This window comes from Mus pahari, chromosome 23, assembly GCF_900095145.1.
Source record: "Mus pahari chromosome 23, PAHARI_EIJ_v1.1, whole genome shotgun sequence".
In the NCBI taxonomy this organism is placed as follows: domain Eukaryota; kingdom Metazoa; phylum Chordata; class Mammalia; order Rodentia; family Muridae; genus Mus; species Mus pahari.
The window spans coordinates 32,513,615-32,537,727 of NC_034612.1; the positions used below are offsets into that span (position 1 = coordinate 32,513,615).

General features: G+C 52.1%; 1 protein-coding gene across 1 annotated transcript in view; it reads left to right on the forward strand.

Annotated features, from left to right (window-relative positions):
* Positions 1-24,113, forward strand: part of Foxk1 (forkhead box K1) — a 63,941-nt gene that overhangs the window by 22,176 nt on the left and 17,652 nt on the right. The window contains exon 2 of the mRNA XM_021186744.2: positions 15,536-15,721. Within this exon, the coding sequence (XP_021042403.1) occupies positions 15,536-15,721 (186 nt within the window). The remainder of the gene's footprint in view (positions 1-15,535; positions 15,722-24,113) is intronic.

Here is a 24,113-nt window from a genome sequence, read left to right on the forward strand (position 1 = left end):
CCATCCAAATCCCACTCAAACCAGCTTGGGCTAGTCAGTCTCCCCCTACCCCCTCCAACCCCCCACTCACCCCATTCACACACATAGATGTTAGTGACACCACCAGGGTCACTCAGCCACCTAGAGAGGCAGACTCATGGCCGCTGTCCTTCTTCTGAAGCTTGCCTCCTCAGTTTATTTTATTTTATGTGCACGTGTGTCTGTGCACTGTGTTCATGCCTGGTGCCTATGGAGGCCAGAGGAGGGCATCAGATCGCCAGAGCTGCAATTACTGGCGGTTGTGAGCTGTCTGCAGGAGCTGTACTCGGACTCTCAAGAACATTGAGCACTCTTAATTGTCGAGGCATCCTCCGTCCCTCTGCCTTTTGAGGGAGGGTTGGGGTCTGCCAAGCCTGGCACTCGCATGCTCAGCTAGGCTGACTGGCCAGCAAGTCCCAGGAGCCATCCTGTCTCCAGTGCTGGGATTACAGGCAGGAGTTCTGAGGGCCTGGGGTGCTCACGTGACTGATGGAACTGTCTTCTAGCAGCGTGCTTTGTCTCGGGAGGTTTTACTGTCATCATTGAGGGTGGGGGTCGGAGGGCAGCTTTCTGGAGCCGTTCTCTCCTCTCCCATTGCGTACCAAGTGTTTTGTATCCCCTCCGCCCTCTTGAGGGCCACATTTTGTTCTGAGGCGAGGCCATCCCCTGGAGCACAGGTTGGCTGACATTCTCCAGCCTCTGCCTTAGGTGCCGAGCTTCAGGCCTTCAGCTTTCACCAAGCAGAGCTTACGTGCGCAGCCGGAACACTTTCAGACTATGTCACCCATTCTCACAGTTCGGCAGTGGTGCATCCAGTACAGGTTTTTTCTCACTTCATCCTACTTGCCTTCCCCGGAGAATCAGATTCCCACTTCCCGCAGACTCCCTGGATAGGCAGTCATTGCCAGCCTCACTCCTGCAGGAGGTGTGAGTGGGTGAGGAGGTAGAGATGGCCTTGGGGCGGGTGGGGCCAAGCCAGCCCCTTGTCTGAAAGTGACCTGGAGTATAGGATGGTTAATCTTGGATGTCAATTTAGTGGGGTTTAGAAGCCCTGAAGGGCTGGGGCTGGGCTCAGTTGGTAGAGGGCTTGCCTGGAATTCACAGTCCCTTACTACATAAACCCGGGTATGGTTCACATCGGTCATCTCAGCACTTGGGAGGTGGAGTCAGGGGGATCAGGATTTTAACGTCGTTCTTGGCTATATAGAGAATTAAAGGCCAGCCTAAGCTATATAAAACCCTGAGAGAATAAAACAAAAATAAACCAAAAACAATAGGATCACCATGGAAACAGACCAGGCTTGGACAAGGGAGTTCTTCCAGTGTGATGGGCAGAGTCATTCCTTAGGCTCTGGGCGGGATGTGAGCAGACCCGAATGGCAGCTTTCATTCTCTGCTTCTCCAGTGGCTTGATGGAACGGCTGACCTGGCATCAGCCCAGAGGCACCTCCTAAAACCACAGGTCCCAGGGACTGCTTGGAGTTACCTCCCACTGCCCTCCTTGCCTGGGTTATTTGGGGTTTATCCACTCATGATCTTCTGTCTGTAGGTCAGTCTTTTCTGTTGCTGTGGTCAGTTCTGGAAATTTTTTGGCCACCGTTTCTCTGATTGCTTTTCACTCCCCTTCTGTTGTGCTTCGATCTGACTGTGAATAGCAGGTCCCTGGGTTAAGTCCCTGCAGTCCCAAAGCTCTTGGCACTCACTTTCAGTTTCTTTTCTTCAGTTTCTTCTTCTTCTTCTTCTTCTTCTTCTTCTTCTTCTTCTTCTTCTTCTTTTTTCCAGCGTTCGTTTATTTCACAGGTATATACATGCCATAGATGTGGAGTCAGAGGACAACCCAAGGGCATTGGCTCTCTCCTCCCCGGGGATAGAGGGATTGAGCTCAGCTCCTGAGGCCTGGCTGAAAGTATCCTTATGTGCTCAGCAACCTTGCCAGCTGCTTTGTGTTTTGGTTTTTGGTAGTTTGGGAACACAAGGCCTCTCCCATGCTGGGCGAGCACCCTCACCGCTGAGCCACACTCCCAGGTCTCCCTGGGCTGTTCACTCTCCTGGATGTTGGATGTTAGGTCACCTAGGTTTTCATTATAAGATTTCCCATCAGGTCTTCTTTATATCTTCTGGTTCTTCACTGAGATGTTAAAAACTTTTTAAAATTTCTATGCATATGAGTGCATATCTCTCCTGGTGCCATATCTCAGAGATCTGTAGAGTTCACCGTGGCTACTCTGAGGTGGGCCTGGGGCAGCGTGTACCGGCAACCTCTCTTGTTTTTCTGAGTTCCCTCTTCCTCCTTGGAAGGATGAAGGGTTGCTAACTGATGCCCAAGACTTTGGACCCTATTGGATGCTGTGTGCCAGCACCTGCTTCATCCTGCCACATGCTCTCCTGGGCCTTCACTGCTCCACCCGCGCTGGTCTCTGAGCCCCAGTCTGCGCTCTTGATCCAGGGGACAGCTCCACCTGTGGCACGCCTGGATTTCACAGGAGTTGTTCCTCCCCCCAAAGCCAGAAGACTGACTTCCTGAAAGCTAGACAGACACGAGTACTCTGAAGCTTCCTAACTGGGCACCTTCCCCACCTGCTAGTGTTCTGGGAGGGGGCTATTTGTTTATAGTCCTAAGGACTGGACCCAGGGCCTCCTAGATGCCAGGCAATCTGTTCCACTGTGAAGCCACCCCCCCCCCCCGTCCCTCCCTGGCGGATCCTAGCAAACACTGCTGCTGTGGGTTACGCCCCCAGCACTCGAGTCACCTTTCATTTTGAGACAGGGTATTGCTAAGACTGTTGAGGCTGGCCTTGAACTTGCACTGGCCTAGCCTGGGCTGGTCTGTGTTGGCATAGGAGAGGTAGAGATGTGTAGCAGCGAATTAGTTAAACCGCTTTGGCTCCTGGCGGCACACATGCACCCACCCAAGAGCTCTCTGGATTCTCAAACGAAAGACACACAAATATCAGCTAATTTTGATATGTCTTGACTAGCTCCATGGCTGGACACTTCTAAATCTCCCCACAGCTAGCAAACACTCCCTCTGGTATTCCTGAGTAAGCATTTTTTAAAATCTCTATTTCATCTCTGTTACCCCAGACCCAATGGGGAAATGGCCGCCAGGGCCCTTTCTCAGACTCTGACATACCACTCACCTTTAAGTTTCATCTTTCTCCTTCCCCATCATGCTGAGTCTCTTGTGTCTCCTCTCTCTCCCGGCCCCTGGCCCCTGCAATCTAAAAGCCCTGTCTCCATCTTTCTGCCCAGCCGTTGGCTATATGGCAATTCTTTATTAACAGTTAGAATCCAGCTGGGCTAGAGACCCTCAAGGTCTGGAAGTGCAGCTCTTTGGGAGCCGAAAAAAGACAAAGCATTGGAGCAGGGATGGGGCGGCCCGCATCCCGCCAGCAGCGGCGGCTCCATTGCCAGTGTTCTTGCTGTACTCTGCTGGCTGGTGCTTTGCTCGCTGCTGTGAAGTGTGCCTGTGCCTACTGCGTGTGATGGAGCGTGAGGAGGCACAGGCTCCCAGCTACCTCCTGGCCTGCTTACAGACGCACGCCATGGCTAGATTATAAGGCTCTAGGACTAGTTTCTAAGACTTTCAGCTGTCATTAACTGTTAAGTGACACAATGGACTTTTCTTAACAATTAATTCACATTTGATAGGGGTGAAACTCGTGCAACCACTGTGGAAATCAATTTGGAAATTCCTTTAAAAATTAGTAGCCAGCTATCTCGGTGCTGGGCATATACCCAGAGACCTCTATAGTCCACCATGGAGATCATTTGTAACTCCATGTTTATTGCCTCTTTGTTCATGATAGCAAAGCTCTGGAATCAACACAGTTGCCCATCAGTAGATGACTGGATAATGAAATGTGGTAGACACACAAACACTGGAATACTATTCTACTTTCAGAAAAAGAAAATTAAAGACATTGGCAGGAAAATGGATAGACTGAGAATACAGACCATTAAGCAAGGCCACAGATTTTCAGAAAGAATTCTATGCTCTCTGTCATATGCTGGAACTCATCAGCATATTCATATATGCAAATTAACATACCTGTACGAGAAAGACTGAGCATAAGGGACAGGGAGGGAGGGACTGGATGACAGTCCTGGGCGGTGGTCCTGGGCAGATGTAGTAGGCTGTCACATGGTACTTGGGAGTCAATGTTTTCTTTATTCAGATAGGGTCTCATATAACCCAAGCTGGCCTTGGACTTGCTGTGTTGTCAAAGGATGACTTTAAACATTTGGTATTCCTGTGTCCACCTCCTAAATGCTGTGGTCACAGGTATACGGGCAGCTTTCTCCTGGCTTTTATGTGAGCGTTTGCTGTCTGTGACTCAATTTCCCTCTGTTGAAAGCTGGAACGTGATGGAAGTTGGTTGCTGCGTTCCCCCTTTATGAAAGGTGCACTCCATCCTTGCTTTTCACTGAGACTGGAAATCAAAGAAAGATCTTGGGACTGGGGAGGTGGCTCAGTGGGGAGCTTCATTTGAGTCCTCGGTACCCATCTAGTGTAAAGCTGGGCCTAGTTGCATGGACCTATACCCCAGCCACATGGGCAGTGGGAACAAGATTGCTGACTGCTAGCATAGCTCCTGGTCCTCTGAGAGACCCTGCCTCTCGGGAATAAGGAATGATGGAGCAGGACACCCATTATCCCCCTCTCATCTCCTGCACACACGTGTGCACGCACCATGTGCATAAATGTGCAGATATACACACGGGCCTCAGAAGCTTTAGCTCACCCAAGTCAACAGGTCCTGCCTCTGCTGGTGTGCAGTGAAGGGATGAGATTCGCTTCCATGAAATGAAACTCACTTCCTTATTGTTGGTGGACCTCCGCCAGCAGGGCGATGCTGCCTCCAGGAATACGGTTGCTCTCTCTTTGCTTCCTGGCCTCAACTTCTTCCGTGCTGTGGACTTAGCCAACTGTACCTACTGATGCCAGATAGGACTAGGTGGGGCCGTAAGAGACTGGGAGCTGCCCGTCACAGCCGGCCCATCCTACCCACCTGGGTTGCAGCTCCTGGGCTGGGCTGGGCTGGGCCAGGTTTGGGCTCTGGGTAGTTTGTTAGGTCTGCCTGGCCTCTCCTTATTAGGAAGGCAAGCTCGGTTGGCCCAGGGCTGCAGAGAGGAAGTGCCCTGGGAGGATTGAGTTGGGCTCTGCCTTGTTTAGACCAATGGAACTGCTGTTTTTGAAATAACAAAGCCTTGTTGCTCTTTAGATGGGACACAGGGAGATAGCAGGAGTCTCCAGCCAAGTGCTGTATCTGGCCTGGGATGCTGAGGTAAGGGCTGAAGCCATCACATGGCTGGCCTGCAACATTACTGTTCCAGGAAACACTGCTCTCATTCCAGACGGACAGGCTCAGCCACTGGCCGCCCTCTGGGCTGGTTGTGTGTGAAAGATGCCTGGCCCTTTCCGGGAGGCCCTTCCTGGCTCTGCCTTCAGCTCCCGAAAGGGTTTCCTGAGCCAAGTTGGATAGATTGGTCCCAGACCTGTGGAAGTCACCAGAATGGAGAGATTGAGTCGAGAGTCTGGCTCTGGCCTGGCTCCTCCATCCAGGGTCTCACTGATACTTTGTCCTGGTCCCTTCTCTGGTGACTTGGCTTTTTCTGCAATAGTCTGAAATACATGTTTACCCAGGAAATACAACCACGGGCTTCAGAGAGCGTGTGCGTGTGTTCACAGCAGGCACTACGTTCAGAGAATAGCAGACACTAGTTTTTCTAGTGCTAGAGATTGAACTGGAGGCTTCACACGCGCTAAACAAGCTCTGTGCCACCGGCCAGCCTCTCCCTCCCCGCTATCTTTTGTTTTGAGATAAGATCTCTCACTGTTTGCACAGGCTGTCCTTAAACTCAACAGCCGGAAGCCCAGGCAGCCCTTGAACTGGCCATTCTGCCTTTTCACAATCCCAAACTCTGGGAATGACAAGCTTGCACCATGAGGCCCAACTACATATTGATTTTGAACTATTATTATTATTACATGAAATTCAAAGTTTGGATAAAGGACCCTTGATTTTGCTAATTGCTCTACAACACAATGCGCTTGACTTCATTCATAAGGAGTGCTGAGCACTGAGGCAAAGGTCAGGCTCTGCCCGGCTCAAGTGAGGTGACATTAGCTGAGCGCTCTGTTGTCACAGGGTTCTTTGAGCCCTCCTGAGACCTGGATCTGAGTTGCAGGTCTGCAGGGAAGGAGTGCAGCTGCCACAGTGTAACTGGAACCAGAGTCTCTCAGATGTTACATGTGCCCACTAAACCTCCCCGTGGTCATTTTGGGTTAGCCTGGATCTGTGTGTGTCGGGGCCTTGGGTTAGATACACTATAAGTATTACCTGTGTGAAGCCAGCATGGTGGCACACAGCTTTGGCCTCAGCACTAGGGAGACAGAGGCAGGCAGACCTCTGGGAATTTGAGGACAGCCTGGTCTAGTGAGTCCCTGGGTGCTATCATCAGTTCTTGCTTTCAGTCTTCAGGGTTGTTTTGAGCTATTGTCTCAAGCCCAAGCTGGCTTCCAACTCACAGCAACCCTCCTGCCTCAGCTTTCTGAGTGCTGGGATCTCGGTAGGCATAGACCACCATGCCAGCCTTTCACCTTCAGTGCCGGGGCCACCTCTGGCAGTTTTGTAGACATTTCCTGAAAGTGTCTCTCTGGAGGAGATTCCCTTTCTGGGGAAGGGGGTGCACCCACTCAAAAATGCACATGCCAGGGCCAGCCAGTTGCCTGGGCTAACAAGAGCAAAGCTACTTGGTGTGGTCACAAACCCTCAGGAATGTAGCACAAGACACCTCACACCAGAACGAGCTTCACCACAGTGACATGCCAGTGTGTGCACTTTTGAAATATTGGGCTGACCCCTCCCCCGCCTCCGTTTCTCTCTTTGTCTTACTCTGTGTGTGTGTGTGTGTGTGTGTGTGTGTGTGTTCACATGGGTGTGCATGCCGCAGCACACATGTGGAGGTCAGAAGCCAGTCCTCTCCTTTCACTTTATATGATGGTTTTAGGAGCTGGACTCAGGTCTCCAGGTTTGCTCAGCCAGCCGCCTACTTGCTGATGCTTTCTTTGGCTGCCTCTGGTCAGCCTGGTGTGGTTTCCAGGGAGGGCTGGCATAGACGTCCTTTACTGTCTCACTGTAGAAGAGCTAGCTGCTGACCGATGGAGACCAGTGACCCCAGAGCCTGGACCCAGAGGGCTCTTGCCCCTCTCGATCTGAGACTGCATTGTCATCACTTTTTTTTTTTTTTTCCCCCGAGACAGGGTTTCTCTGTCCTGGAACTCACTTTGTAGATCAGGCTGGCCTCGAACTCAGAAATCCGCCTGCCTCTGCCTTCCGAGTGCTGGGATTAAAGGCATGCGCCACCACGCCCGGCTCATTGTCATCACTCTTAATGCATAGGTCCCTCTGGATTTAGTCTTCCTGAACCCTTCCTTGTCCTGACTGAGCACCAGGACACCATGGTACCCACAGCCACAGCAGCCTTGGCTCATCTTTCAGTTTTTCTGGCAAAATGGATTGCTTTCTGTGTGATGTGTGTTGTCTGCACAAGCATGAAGAGTGCACATGCACATGTGTGTGGACGTGTGCAGACGAGAGGTCTACATCAGGTAGCCCCTGTGCTCTCTACATTAGTTTTTGGAGACAGGGTCTTTTCCTGGGATCTGGGCTCCTAGGTGTGGGCTGCAGTGCCTGGCTTTTCTGTGTGTGCTCTGGAGGATCTGAACTCAGGACCTCATGCCTGCACAGCAAGCACTACCCACTGGGCAGCCTCACCAGCCACAGCTGAAAGAAGCTATTTTAGATGAAATCCCTGAGAATTCTTTGCTTTGGGACTTGGTACTTAAGCGCTGCTACCCATGAGCTGAGGATTTGGTGTAGTTGCTGGCATGGTTGCCAACATGCCAGAAGCCCTTGGGTCCAACCTGGTGTGTCTTCCATGGAGGCGCACGCCTGAGCTCAGCACTGAGGGAGACCCGGTGGCCAAGGTCATCCTTGATACTTAGAATTCACGGCCAGCCTAGGTTGCATGAGGCTCTGTCTCAAAATGAAAAAGCCATTTCCTGATCCAGCAGTGGTTTTCCTTGGCACATACACAAGACGAAGTCTCTGCGCCTCTGACCTCCTGGGAAGGGCACTGCAGCAAGTGTGGCCCATGGAATACAGGAAGTGGAGGGAGAATCCTGTGTAGTCTTAGTCACCCGTCCAGCCCCCTGCAGAGCGTCTTCCCCTCTTAATGAAGCCCTTAGGACTCGCCCCTTCTGAAGCCAGCTCCCCACAGAACTGGGCTAGGCCAGTGCTCACTGGGTCTAAAGGCACGTGGCACCACGCAGACCTAGAGCGCTTGGAACCAAGCACACAGCCTCTTTCTTCCTCCCAGAGTCATTTGTTCCTTAAAGGAAACACTGTTAGAGGACAGGCTGTAACGGCAGAGACCACTGGGAAGCCCACACTGCAGGCCTCGACCATGCCCCTCCCTGTGATTGTCATATCATGAGAATAATTGAGATGACATTTACTGGTCATTAGGAGCTTAGGCTCCTGTCTGTGACAAGGGGACCTGTAGCTACTCAGTACTCAGGGACCCAATACCTGGGAAGGGGCCTCAGCTTTCCCAAAGTTTTCATTCAGGTGAGAGAGACAGAGAGAGAGACAGAGAGAGAGACAGAGTGTGTGTGTGTGTGTGTGTGTGTGTCCCCGCCTGCCCGCCCACGGGTGGCCTGAAGGGATTCACATAGCTGAAGATGACCTTGTACTTGTGACCCTCCTGCCCTACCTACCCTCACCTCAGTTCTGGGATTCCCAGCATGCACCACACACACCATGTACACTGTGAATGCACTGGCGAATGAACCCAGAATTCCAGCTCTTTTTCAAGCAAGGTTTGCCTGATGTCAGATCCCAGCTCTCGCCTGCTGCCCAGTTGTCATTGTCTGCCCACTACATCATCGGCCTATGGCAAATAGTTCTCATATTGTCATTTTCCTTGGTGGGACCGAGCACTCCCTCTCCTGGTCTGAGATCTTTCACACTTATAAGTCCTTCATAAGATATTCATTGTCCCACCTGCTGGGACATGTCAGGCATTCTCTCAAATGGCACGGTGACATCATTCTAGAGAACAGTTTTTTTTCCAGCCACCTCCCTCCCACAAGGGCATCTCTAAACATACGGAGTTCTTAAAGCAGTGTGTATTATATTGATTTTTAAATAATACTTATTTATTTAGTGGGTACGCATGTGCCTGTGTCACAGGGCATGAAGAGGTCAGAGAATATGCTTTGAGAATGGGTTCTCTCCTTCTACACCATGGGTTCCAGGAATCAAACTCAGGTTGTCGAGCTTGGCAGCAAGCCCCTTTATCTGCTGAGCCATCTTGGCATCCCCTTTGTTGGCTTTTGTTTTGTTGTTTTTTTGAGACTGGGTCTCATGCAGTTGAGGCTGACCTTGAACTGTTGGCTCTTCTGCCTCCACCTCCCAAGAGCTGGAATTACAGTTGCACACCACCCCTCCAGGTCCAATTTGTATTTGAAAGAAAATCCGGGGTTCTGAAAAACCCCCAGCAAGGTGAATTTTGGTTTAGTTCCTGAGGCCTCATCTGTCAGTCACTGATTCCTTGTTAACCTGGACAGGTTCCTCCTGTGAGACCTTCTCAGGTGGTTGCAGAAAACTTCATGTATCAATTGCCACACTTTTCATTATTTAAAAAAAAAAAAAAAAAGCAAGGCCAGGCTTGGTGGCGCACGCCTTTACTCCCAGAACTGGAGAGGCAGAGGAGCCAATCAGTGAGTTCCAGGATAGCCAGGGCTACACAGAAAAAACGTCTCAACAAAACAAAAGTTAGAGGTAGGAGGGTGGCTCAGTGGTTAGCTCCCCAGGCTGCTCGTCCAGAGGTCCTGGGTTCAATTCCCAGCAGTCATACGGCAGCTTTCAGCCAGCTGTCACCCTGGTCCCAGAGGATCTGATGCTCTCTTCTAGCGTCTAGAGGCACCAGGCACACTAGTGCACCTAGACATGTGTTTAGCCACAACACCCACACCCAGAAGATTTTTAAAAAGCAAGAAAATAAAAAGAGAAGCTGACGTTTTATTTTGTTTTCTGAGACAGTTTTACGCTGTAGGGCAGCCTGGCCTGGAATTCTCTCTGTAGTTCAGGCTAGCCTTGAACCCACTATGTAGCCCTGACCCTCCTGGATAAGGGATGCTCACAGGAGTGTGCTACTCATTCCCCGTGCGAAGTCTGTCCTCTGGGGTGTTCACACTGTGGAGTGGGGTGTTCAAGCCACTGCTCGCTTGGGTGGCTCCCCAAGTCTGAGCCAGTCCCCACCGCAGGAGGTCACAGTGGCCTCCCTGTCTGTGGCACCTTAGGCCGGTAATCTGTTTCCATCCCTCGGCAAGACTTGCTGTGTACTGTCCCCTGCAGAGCCCAGCTTCCCCAGCTCACTGTCACTCCATGAAGGCCTGGCTCTGCAGGGATGGAGGAGGGGCGTGGGGAGCAGCATGAGAGGGGAGGCCTGGGGGTTTATTCATTTTAAACAGCGTTGCTGGAAGCCCATTAGTGTACAACTGGGTAGTCCATTCTTACTCTCCGACAGCCAGGCAGCTCACTCCCTTGTTGGTGGGGCAAGTCTCCAGATTCCTCCTTCAAAGATGCAGTTGAAAATGACTTGGAAGCCAGGCTTCGGTCTGAGGCTGGCTAGGGAGGCTGCAGCAAGAAAACTGAATAAAGTTCAAGGTCTGCCCGGGCTGCAGAGAACTGGGGCTGTTTGTGTTTTGGTTTGTTTTTTTAATCTGTGTGTTCGCGTGTCCACTTGCGGTTGCAGGCGCATGTGCACCACATCACGTGTATGGAAATCAGAGGACAACCTCAGGCGTCAGTCCCCTCCTTCCACTGTTTGGTCACTTCTTAGTGCCCCGGGTCATCGGGCTTTGCTCCCTCATCCCCACTGGAGCACAGGAATGACAGACATGCTGCGGCGTCTGGCTTTTATGTGGGTTCTGGTGCTTGCCATGCAAGCAAGCGCTCCTCCCTCTGAACCACCCCCCTCGCCCCAACCCAGGCCGTACTGGTCAAGCCAGCTGTGTACTGACTGAGCTGAGATCTGACTCTAGACCATCACTTCTCACCTCCCGACAGAACCGGCCGGCCCCTGCCTGCAGACAGGGCGGGCCTCTGTGTTCAGCTTATGAGCCTTCAGGCCAGAGCTTTGGTATAATTTACCAGCCGAGTAGCTTGTCATTTAGGTCTCTCCCATTGAGCCACTGACTGGTGCTAGAATAGAGTTCTTGTTCACTTCCAAGAAGCCACATCCCTCAGCAACCAGGGCCTATCCCCAGCCCAACCAACCCAGCCAACCCGGGGTGTGTGTGCGTGCGCCCATCCGTCCATCCGTCCATCCCCTTGGGCCATATGTGTGTTCAGAGGAAACCTGGCGGGGCTGCTTCTCCTTTCATCCTCTGGGATCCAAGGAGCAGTGGGTTTGGTTTGGGTGGTGGTTGTTGCTTGCCCTGTGAGCCATATTGAAGTGGGACGACTCAGCTGAGAATGGGGGTATAAGCTTATGAGCCCAGCAGCAAAGAGGCTGAGGCAGGAGGATTGCTGGGAGTCTAAAACCAGCCCCAACTATAAGAGAGACCCTATTTTAAAAAATAAATAAATAAAAATGAAACAAATAGAAAACCCAGAACAGCAAGATTTCCCTCTAGGTGGGAGCTGGGTTGAGAGCCTGCCCTCATGGAAGCTTCCATGATGGGAAGGGCTCCCTGCCCAACAGGCTTCCTGACCTCACTGCGGTAGGCTAGGCACTGAGAGTGGAAGGCCAGGACAGCAGGGCACCTTACCAGCTCCCCAAGGCTCCAAGCTAGGAACTAGATGTGGTGGCTCACACCTATAAATCCCAAAAGCCTGCAACAGGAGGATTGCCAGGAGGTCCAGGCCAGTTCTACATAGCAAGACCTTGTCTCAGAAACAAACAAACAAATACAGACAACAGACAGAAGTAGGTGGACGAGGCCTCTGGACACATGGGGATCTTACAGGAGAGCTGTGATGGGAGACACCCTGAGTGCCCTGGGGAGACTCTGCCAAGCCACAGGGCTGACAGGCACTTTTCTCCCCTGCTCCTGGTGACAGGGTGGCTGCCTTGGGTTGAGTTCTGGGAGTGAGTCAGGAGCTGTTCCAGCAAATAACCTGAAGATAGTTGTCGCGCCAAGGGCTGCTCTGGCTTGCAGTAGGGCATGGTGCTGCGAAGGGATGGGCATGATATTTAGGAACACAGCCTCCCCTCCTCTCCCCTCCCTTCCTGGTGCCAGGGATCAAGTCAGATGTTGTCTACTGTGGGGACACATGATCCCCAGCATCATGGCCAGAGGCCAGAGGAGGGAAGGTCGGTTTACCAAACATCTCCCTCGACATCACACATTTGTCTCGGGGCTTGTTTTGCTTGGCTGTACTGCCACTAGAATCTGGGGCTGACATGTCCATAGCCGCTCCGCTCCCGAGGACCACTCTGGTGGCTCAGTGAGGGGCTCTACCATTTGGCTCTATCTCTAGCTTTTAGATCTTGATTGTTGGGGCCAGAGAGGTGACTGACTCAGGGATGAAAGAGCTTGTGCTCCTCTGCAAAAGGAGCACAGTTCAGTCCCAGTGCCCATGTCAGGCAGGTCACAACCTCCTACAATGCTGCACCGCGGGGATTCCACTCTCTGGTGTCCATGAGTATGCACACACACACACACACACACACACACCTCTTGTCTCTCTGTCTCTCTCTCTCTCTCACACACACCTCTTTTCTCTCTGTGTCTCTTTCTCACACACACAACTCTTTTCTCTCTGTGTCTCTTTCTCACACACACTTCTCTGTCACTGTCTCTGTGTCTCTGTCTCTGTCTCTGTCTCTGTCTCTCTCTCTCTCTCACACACACACACACACACACACACACACAAACCCTTCTTAAAAATCATGGTTTCCACAGGCAGCCCTTGGAGCTGGCCATCACTACATCCTTCCAGCTTAGTTGATGAAGAGAGAGAAAGAACGTAGAGGCTCAAGGATGCTGCCCCGTTTTCTCTGGTGGGTCCCATCTGTATAGGAAGCCCCACTTAGAGCCTTTGTCTGTCAGCTGTACCCAGATGGTGAGCCAGGGAAGGCCTTGGAGACCTTCCACCTTTCCAGGATTTGGCTGCAGTTCTTCAGGCCGAGCTCAGCCCGCCCAGGTCCACAGGCTCATTCTTCTTACATCCACAGCCCATTCTCCAGGATCCTGTCTGCTGTGCACTCAGGCATCCACCACAGCCACGGGCTCTGTCTGGTAGCTGTGGTGATTCTAAAGTGCAGGCTCTCACTTTGACTCAGGACCCTTGCACCCTCCCAGCAGAGGGTGAGGTAGCATCCCTGCCCCCTGTGGGTAGAGAGGAAGGAAGAACCAGAGGAGATCTGTTACCATGACAACCTTGGTGCAGCCCTTGGGTTGACCAGGTGTGTCATGTGCACACATGCACACAAGCACTGTGTGCGCCTTGTTCCTTCAGTGCAAGCATTCTCAAGTTACCCTCAGCCAGCTCGGCTTACCCGCCGGCGGCTCTCAGTCAGGCCCCTTCCTTAGGCACCAAGTTTGGACCCCCACGGCTGCTAGATGGCTTGTAAACGCAGGCATGTAGAGCTGACTGTGCCCAGACACAAGAAGTCATCTTAGAAATCAAGACTGATGGATTCTCCCAGTCCGAATACTTTTGGAGGATCTGGAGTAGACAGTGTGGTGGGTGAAGTGCTTGAGGTACAAGCACGAGGGCCTGGGTTTGATCTTCAGAACACACACACACACACACACACACACACACGCACGCACGCACACACACACACACACACACACACACACACACGCCAGGCATGACGGCATATACTTGTAATCACAGCACTGAGGGGCTAGAGTCAGAAAAATTCCCCAGTCGGGCGTGGTGGCGCACGCCTTTAATCCCAGCACTCGGGAGGCAGAGGCAGGCAGATTTCTGAGTTCGAGGCCGGCCTGGTCTACAAAGTGAGTTCCAGGACAGCCAGGACTGCACAGAGAAACCCTGTCTTGAAAAACCAAAACCAAAACAAACAAACAAACAAAAAAAGAAAGATTCCCCAACCTCACTGGGGATAAGCAAGCCTAGCTCCCCTAGGCTGAGGTGGGGAGTGCCTGAGGAATGACCCCAGGGTGACATCTGCCCTCCCCACACGTGTATACTGCTACCCCCATGCTGGACTTGCACAAACCAAATGTCTAACATAAAAGTGTTCCTGGGCTGTGAGATGCTAAGTGGGGTAGCGGGACATCGGATGCCTGCTTTAGAGTGGGGCTTGCCGTGTACCCCAGGCTGCCCTGTACCCCAGGCTGTCCTGAACTCCTTCTGTGCCTTCCCCGGTCCTCAGAGTCTTTCTCCTCTTTTCTCCTTTTGTTTCAAGCTGTATATATTTAATCCATATGTGTGGGAGCACAGAGACAGGCAGACCCTGAGCTCGCCAGCCAGCCAGCCTAGCTCAGCGTGAGCCTCTGGCCCCCGCATGCCCACACCTCACGCACACACACAAGATTAGAAATTAGAAGGTGTGCTCAGCAAATCATGCCCATTTCTTAGAGATGGGAAAGTTGCCCACCCTGTCTCAGCAGATGGTGTGTTCTTTGGAATGGGAGGGGCTTCCCTGGCTGCTCAGAGTCAGATTAGTCTGTCTGTCTGTCTGCCTGCCACTCATAGATATACCAGGCTCTAGGCTTGTAAGCCTTGAGTTTAGTGAGAAGCCAGTTAGAGAACACTCACGCACACATATGCACGCATACTTACACTCATACATACACTCAATACATTTGCTGGCTTGATATCTCTCTCTCTCTCTCTCTCTCACACACACACACACACATACACACATACACACACATATACATATACACACACACATACACACACACACACACACACACACACACACTCCCTGTCTGTGGAGTATCCCTCTACCTTTGTGAGGTGGCATCTGTTTATACTTTGAAGAAATCGACCTTTAAAATCTTGGCATAAGCTGGACATGGTGGTGTGTGCTGGTCATCCCAACCCTCAGGAGACAGGGCGGGAGGATCTAGGCCCATCTGGAGCACACAGTGAGACCGTGTCGTCTAATGAATTAATGAATGAGCGAACGAACAAATGAATGAATGAGTGAAATCCACACAAATGAGGCAGATTGCTTTTAGCTGTTTGCCGCTGGGGTCAGGAACCACAGTCACTGTCACCTCTGCAGTCCTGGCACATGGACACGCCAAGAGTGCGTCTTGGTGGCACCTGTCTGGAGTTATTTCTATCTTTTCCTCACAGGCCGGGCACAGATGATGCCAGAGTTCCAAGGTTACCATTCTGACACTGACAGGAGCCCCCGCAAGCTTCCAAGTGGTGCCCCTGCCTGGTGGGTGGTGAGACCTTGTTCCTGTGCCCATTGACCTCGTACCTGACCAGCTGGTGTCCTCCCTTTACAGATGCACCTTCCGGTTCCCAAGCACGGCCATCAAGATCCAGTTCACGTCGCTATACCATAAAGAGGAGGCCCCAGCATCGCCCCTGCGGCCACTCTACCCACAGATCTCCCCACTGAAGATCCACATTCCGGAGCCGGATCTCCGGAGCCTCGTCAGCCCCATCCCTTCCCCGACCGGTACCATCAGGTGAGCAGGCTCTTCTGAGTGCACGGCGTGGGGGGATGGGAGTGGGGTTGGGGGGTGCGGCTGGAGATGGAGCTAGACTGGGAGATAGATACTCCTGCAAGGGAGAGTCACCTTTAAGTCACCACCCATCCAGGGTGCAGATTTAGGAGTTAGGGTCTCCTAAAGCACATAGGAGAATAGGTGTGTGGCCCAGTCCTGTAAACACAGCGCTCCAAAGGCTGAGGCAGGAGGATGGTCAGTGCACAGCTCCTCCGTGAGAGAGACTGTATCTCCAGAGCACATGGGCTGGGACAAGCTCACTTGGTAGAGTGCTTATGTGGGCCCTGGGTTCACTTCCCAGGACGTCATAAACCGGGCATGGCGGAGTGTGCTTACGATCCTGGAGGCAGGGGAAGAGAGGTCATGCCATCTTCTGCTTTGTAGTTAGTGAGTTTGAGGCCAGTCTGGGCTACCAGAGACCCTGTCTCAAAATAGAGGGAAGGGGGATTTGGATTCTGTTTGGTGTCCTTCAGTGAAGCAGGGTTCCCTCCCACTCCCTCACATGTTGTGATGCTTCTGAAAGTACTGTGCCATCTGTCAGGGCCGGGGCCATGGTGCCTCCGAGCTTGGTGGCTTCCTCCCCCACGTGTGACACAGGCCAGCCCTGTAAACATGGCTGATGTGTCTGGAACACCAGTCACCTTATGACTATAACAGGAGTGGTGCACTCCTTGGGGGTCAGGACGACTGTGGGAACCCACAAAACACTGAGAGTTCCTCTCAGCAAAGCCAGAGTTGTGCTGTCCCTGAGCCCTAGGCACGGGTCACTCCTGCAGGTATCCTCACTCGGTCCCCAAAGTTACACCTCCTCCTTCTCCAAGGTGATGCTTGACGCTAACTTTTTATTCAAAAGCTTTCTTATTTTTCCAGTGCTAGGAATCAAACCCAGGCTTTTACACATAATAGGTGTGCTGGCTGGTTCTGTGTCAGTAGAGTGTTTCTGTGTTCCAGAGGCAGCCAAGCTTGGTAGTGTAAGAGTCACCCAGGTGGTATGGTTTTGAAAGCACACGGGGGTCATGGAGAGCAGCTGAGGCTGGGCCCTGTGAGAGGCCAGGAGAGGCCACTGGTGAAGGTGCAGCCTTAGTGGCAGTTGACTGAAGGGGCCATGCAGAGAAGTTGAGGCTTGGCACCAGGAAGAGAGCCTGTGAGAGGCTACCGGTGAAAGTGTAGCCCGGGCTGCAGCGAGAGACCCCAGTGCCACAAACTGACCACCAAGGTCAGCAGCAGCAGTGGGGCCAGCCAGAGCCTAGGAGACAAGCTGTGTGCTGCAGAGAGAGGCCAGTCAGAGGCGTGACCCAAGCTCCTTGGAGGAGCCCAGAAGATAGTGGACCCCCGAAACCGCACATCCAGTGATTTACACTCGTGGGGTCTGGTTTTGCTTTGTTGAGATTGTGGCTCTGCCCTGGTTCTTCCCTCTTGGAGAAGGTATTTCATTTCATTTCATTTTTATTTCTACAGGAGCCCACAGCTGAAAGACTTTGAACTTTTTAAAAGATATTTCGGATTTTTAGAGAGACGATATTTTAAAGAGACTGAAATTTGACTGTGCTTGAGTTTGTAAAGACTTTTAAAGTTAATTATGTTTTTAATGTGCCACCTTGGGGATGAGTAAGAAAGGAAGGGTTGTGGCTTAGTAGTGATGTGTTTGTGTGTTAAGTCAAGGAATCAGTTGTACTAGCTGGTTTTGTGTTGACTTGACACAAGCTAGAATCATCAGAGGGGAAGGAGCCTTTGTTGAGGAAATGCCTCCATGAGATTCAGCCATAAGGCATTTTCTCAATTAGTGGTCAGTGCGGGAGGGCCCAGTACATTGTGGGTGAGGCTGTCCTTGGGCTGGTGGTCCTGGGTTCTACAGGAAAGCAGGTTGAGGAAGCCATGGGGAACAAGGTAGTGAGCAGCACCCCTCCGTGGCCTCTGCATCAGCTCTTGCCTTTAGGATCCTGCCCTCTTTGAATTCAATAGTGAACAGCAGTATGAAAGTGTATACCAAATAAACCCTTTTTTTCCTAAACTTGTTTTTTGGTCATGGTGTTTTGTAGTACCAATAGTATAACCTTAACTAAGACGCTAAGACTCTTTTCTCTGTCTGTAATGAGACACCATGACCAAGGCAAGTTATAAAATTTAATTTAATTAGGGGCTTGCTTACAGTCTCAGAGGTGAGTCCATGACTCCTGGTTGAGGGGCTGGAAGCAGGCATGGCACTGGGTGGCAACTAGATGTGCAGGCAGAAGGGGGGGTATGGGGGACAGCTGGACCTGGTGTGGGCTTTGAAGCCTTGAAGCCCATCCCTAGCGGCATACTTCGTAATTCTTCCTGAACATTCTACCACCTGTGGACCACAAATTCCAATACATGACCTGTCTCTAGGAGCCATTCTTACTTGAAGCACCACACTGGGTTAGGGCTCTGCCACTGAGGCACATCCATAGCCTCGCCCCAGTTGGCTGATATGGAAGCTTCCAGATGCTCAAGCTGACCTGGAACTGTTGATCCTCCCACCTTGGTCAGCTGGGATCCCAGCTGTGCAGCCCACACCTGGCTGGAATTGGCTCCTTTATAAGTTTATACATAAGGGAGATTTTTGGTTCCCAGTTCTGGAAGTTCAAGGTCAGGGAATGACATCTGGAGATATCCTTCCTCCTGGTGGAAACCCAAGATGGTTAATAGTATTAGCAGGAATAAGTGTGAGCACACACTGCACTTGAACACACACACACACACGTGTGTGTATATGTGTATGTGTCCCTTGCTTTGCCTTTGTGAACTTATTTTGTTTCCTACCATGTAATGTATGTACATGGGTCCTTTGCCCGGAGTGACACTGGTGACAGGTACAGCCTGGGAATCCGAGAGCCCAGAGCTGAGGTGGAGAGCCGACCCAAGGTGGTTCTGGACATGTGGACTGTGGGTTGTGTCTCCTGGGTAGGTCACGCCATAGCAGCTCCCCACAGCAGCCGCCCACATCTTCCAGGCTGTGAGGCCTGCAGTGATGGCCGAGGCCGAGGGAGGAAGGCAGTGCCGAGAGTTGACGGCACCCGCCGGCCGGCCTGCAGCCATTGACTTCATCAGACAGAAGCTGCTTCTTCCCAGCCCCTTTTCAGTCTGGGAGCCTCCCTGTTCTTAGCACCCACATTCCACACGCAGGGGCATGTCTTCCAGGTGCTGAACTTGGATGGGGCCCCAGGCCGGTCCCCTTAGAGGTCAGGGCAGTCAGAGCAGTTGGGAGGCCCCTGTGTGGGACTTGTTCTGATATTGTTTCTTTTGTAAGCTATATTGATGTATGTATGTATGTATGTATGTATGCATGCATGCATGTATGTATGTATACATGCATGCATGTATGCATGCGTGTGTGTATGTGTGCACGTATGTATGTGTGCATGCATGCATGTATGTATGCATGTATAGATGTATGTATGCATGTATGCATGTATTTGTTGGGAGTGGCATGTGAAGGTCAAAGAACAGCCTGTGGGAGTCTTTGCTCTCCTTCCCGCCCGCTCAACAGCTAGCACTTTTACCCTCGGGGCTGTCTGAGCCCCTGATTTGGTTTTTGAGACAGGGTCTCACTGCAGTGAGGCAGGTTCAGATCTCAGTATGTTACTCAGGCTTGCCTGAAACTTGCAGTAATCCTCCTGCCTCAGCCTCCCAGATGCTGGGATTTCAGGGGCAGGATTTTGTTTATGTAAAATGAATAATTCAGTCACTGAGACTGAGGGTTCCTCACAAAGCCCCTCCCACCAGTGCTTCTTGTCACCTACTGCCCGGGCTCCTGGCTCCCCAGCAGTTAAGACAGTCAAACAACAAAACAACAAAATAAGGCTCCTGGTTCAATATCCAGTGCTAGGTAGGGTACATGATTGTGGGATTGAATAAGGTAATTTTTCGTGTTATTTGTTATTTGTTTGTTTGTTTGTTTGTTTTTTGTTTTTTCGAGACAGGGTTTCTCTGTGTAGCCCTGGCTGTCCTGGAACTCACTCTGTAGACCAGGCTGGCCTCGAACTCAGAAATCCGCCTGCCTCTGCCTCCCGAGTGCTGGGATTAAAGGCGTGCGCCACCACGCCCGACTGTGTTATTTGTTTTTGAGACAGCATCTCACTTTGTAACTCTGGAATTCACTACATAGGCTGGCCTCAATTATCCTGTGTGCGTCTGCCTCCCCAGAGCTGGGGCTAAAGGCGCAAGCTTGCCTGGCTTCAGAGTGTTTCTCATTAACAGTACAGAGAAAAAGAGTGGTGCGTGCTGGGAGTGAGTGGGGCTGGGTTGGTGGGGCGGGCTTGCCAAGAAGGCCTGCAAGATCCTAAACTCTGATAACAGCATACAAGTGCAGTGGAGGCTGGAGGATCTAAAGCCGTGTGTCATTACCCCAGCTACATGAGATCCTGTCTCAAAAACAAAACAGCAGCCAGCTGGCTGCGACACTGGGCGATCACAGGTCAGGTGGCACAGTGGCTGTAAGGACCCTCCCCTCGCCCCCAGCCCCCGCCCAGCAGTCGTTGCTTTGATGTCCCCAATGCTTCCTTGGAGTCCCGACTTTGTGTCTGCCACATTCCTGGTTCTGCTGGGAGGGAGCAGGCCCTTGGCTCCTCCTGAGTTCCCACGGGCGCGTGGTCACTCGGTCCGTGGTTGACGACGGCTTGGGACTTGCTCTGGACTCCCTGGGCCTTTAAGTGTCACAACAAAAGATCTCTGTTGACATCCGTTTATCTCCATGCTGAGGAATTCCATTGAGCTTTTGTAAAGCTAGGCGGCCGCAGGAGGTTCGCCTGCCAAGACTTTCTCAGAGTTTCTGTGTAGGGGTGGAGCCCACGTGTTTACAAACACGCCCGGCCCTTCCTCTCCCAGGCAGCGGGAGCCAGGGTGGGGCAGGCTTGGGGAAAGGGTTTGACTTCCCAGCCTGCAGCAGTGGGCCCCGCCCTGCGCAGTCTGCTTGCCTAATTTGGTGAGCTTTGCTAGCGGGTCCCTATTGGCCGACCGGAGCGCCAAAGGCTTGGGGACCTCCCAGCTGAGGCTCCTCCCTCCATGGAGCGGATCCCAGGACTCCGTACCTTTGCCTCCACTCCACCCCCCACCAGGCCGGCTTCACTTTGCTGGGCGGCTCCTTATTTCCCAGGGCGGCTTGTTCCGCTGTGGTTTTGAGTTGTGTGTATGTTGGGTTTTTGGGGGGTGGGGGGTGGGGGGGGCTGTCCCTGCTTGCAGGGCTCCGCCCAGCAGATGAATGAGCTCTTTGAAAGAAACTGCTGCTTCGGCAGTGTTTTGACCTTTCTGTGAAGAGCAAGTGATTTAGGAAAACGGGGAACTGGTTAATCATTTGCTGAGGGTACTGAGGCTAAAGCAGGCTCCGTGGGACTACACTTATGCAGACTGCCATAGCAGCCATGAAAGTAGCCTGTGGGTCCTAGCACCAGACTTTTGCCAGGAATCCCTGCACCCTGGGCGCTGAGGCAGGAAGATTGCAGATCCGAGGCCAACCTGTCTAGCTGAAACTGGGAGCTCAGGTTCGCTTCTGTGACAGACCCTGTCTCAAAATTAAGATGGAAAGGCTGGTGGGATGGCCCAGTGATAAAGGAAGGTGCTCGCTGCCATGCCTGAGGACCTGAGCTGGAGTCCCAGAGGCCACATGGTGGCGGGGAGAGCTGAGGCTGTGCCCTCCCCTGCATATACGCGAGTAGCAAAGGTTAGCAGTAGTGACGTGAACGAAGGAAATGTCGGTATCAGAGGCCTGGCCCCCTAATCATGGATCTTTAGTACAATTCTACTTTATTACGGGCTAGCTCCAGTCTCCTGTGCTCTCAGAGATTAGCGTTTGGAGAGCACCCCAGTCTGCATCAGAGGTCTAGCACCCCACCTGGCCCCGCCCCGCCCCGCCCCGTCCCAACCCACGCCCAACCTTAGTTTCACTTGCTTGTGGTTTCAGTTACGCACCGTCCAAAAATATCAAGTGGAAAACTGCAGAAAATGAACAAGTTACAAGTCTTCAATCGAGTGCAGTGCTGCATAGCTCCTCCCCTGAGTGTGACTCGCTGCCCAGTGTATCTGGTGGGTGGCTGGATTACCCAGTCTGCACTGGGGGCTGGGGACAAAGCCCCATGGTAGATCATGGCATGCATCAGTACTGGGGGAGGGCAGGAGGGTCCAGTTCAGGCGTGCCAAAGACCAGCAGCGCAGCAAGTTCTGCCGGTAGGAAGGGAGGCGTGAGTCAGGCTCTGTGCTGTCCAGGGCTTCAGGTACTCCTCTGCACATGTGCCTCTGGAAAAGGAGCCTCCTGAATGCTTGTCTTCCTTCAGAGTGCTTAACCTTCCTGTGATCACATTAGAACTTGAAGGCGGCATTGAAAGTTCTAGGAATTTATGGCCACTGAGTCTGCTGTTTCCTGTCCCCATCTGCACCAACAGGCCTTACCTTGTTTCCTTTCCCATCTGACAACTTGGTGGTTTCTCCCCACTAGAGGGTTTAGGGCCCTCTGTGTTCCTTTGGCCTGTCCCTACTGTCTGTATGTCCTCTTGGACCATCTGGGGTGCTGCAACATTGGGTTTCCAGTCGAGCTTGGTGGGGGCCGTCCCAGTTCTCCTGGGATCCCAGCAGCTGCATCTGAGTTGTGTGTTCCTGTGTAGCACCACACAGGCTTTGTCTCATCAGCCTGCTGGGTACTTTTGTGTGGTCACTGTGTCTGCGCTGGACAGCTCTTCCTCCCCAGATGTCCCACTGGTGAGAAGCATTTGAAAACACGGAACTGGCCTGGCAAAGACCAGGGAGCCCAGATCCAGTATCAGACCCCCACGAATATAAGGTGATGGCTCCCCTCCCCTCTCTTAAGACTGCCTAAAGGTAGCTGATACTAGGCTGGGCTGGTCAGTGGTGAAGCCGAGTTCAGATCTCCAGAACCCATACAAAGATAGACAGCATATGGGCCAGCTAGCTGAGCCGTCCTCTAACCTGCACACATACGTGGCATACATACATATATAATTTCATATACACACATCATATACACACATTTTAAAAAAGAGTTCCTAATATCAGGGTGTTCCCACCTTGGGCACTCTGTGGTTTCAGAAGCAAAGTTAATCTTTTGAAGTAGCTTCAGGTACTTAAGTAACATGACACTTACCTCAGAGGAACACATTCTTTTTAAAAACAAAAAACAACAACAAAAAACCCATGTATTTATTAGTGTGCATGGGCACGCACACACCATGCTGTACCCTTCTGCCACGCAGGCAGGTTCAGGGAACTGAACTTGGGTTGTCTGTCAGGCTTGCCCGCAAGCACCTCACCTGCGCAGAGCACCTCACCTGCGCAGAGCACCTCACCTACGCAGAGCACCTCACCTGTGCAGAGCACCTCACCTACGCAGAGCACCTCACTTGCTCAGAGCACAGACACTCTTGAGGATAAGTCCACAGTGTCTGCCTCTGAAGATCTTCCTTCTCTGCCCTTTTGTTCAAACTCAGCAGTAAGTGGTGGGTGTCGTGTGGTTCCCACAGTAGAGGGACTCCCCCAGGATCCCTCTGGCTTGTCCCACATCGCCTGCCCTTTGCAGGCTTCCTTCTGGGTCAGGGCTGTGGGTGACTGCCTCGTGTTGGGACTTCCTAGAGGGACATTTGGATTTCACTTTTCTTCCCTCTCCCTAATAAAATTACATCATCTTTGGTTCAGCTCCTGTCAGTGTTTCCTATTGTATCTGTGTTGTAATTATGGGGCCCAGCCATTTCCTTCCTTGTACTCTGTCTCGTTTCCCCCCCATTGGGGTTTGTAATTCCCCTTTTCTGTGTGGTCCAGCGTGCTCGATGTCCTGCACCCTTCTGGCAGGCTGCTGCCTCCGCAGCCCGGCCCTGGCTCTAGGTGGGCCCTTCTGACCCACAGTGGTCTTCCTCCTCGTCTAGGACTCCTTGGGAGGAAAAGGTCCCATCCCGGACTCACATGTCTTTCTCTTTCTGGAATTACTCCTTTGCTTTATTAAGGAACATTCTTCATTTACTTCTTGAGAGAGGGTCCAGGAGAGGCATTTAAAAAAAGACCACCTAGCCAGCATGGGGTCCCTTTGGAAAAAAAACTGTTGAGAACTGGAAATTGAACCCAGGAGTTAGCACGTTAGACAAGTACTTGAACTCAAGTCCCTTCACTGCATGTTCTCGCTCATACCTCAGCTTCCCGAGTACCTGTGCCCAAACCTGGGGGCAGGGGGTGGAGAAGCAGAGTTCAACCTCAGGTACCAGTTCTCCCCAGTGCCCACAGGGTGCTCTCCCTGGCCTAGAACTCCCCAGTTACTCTAGGCTGACTGGCCGGTGAGTCCCAGGGACCTCCCTGCCTCTGCCTCTGCCTCTGCCTCTGCCTCTGCCTCTGCCTC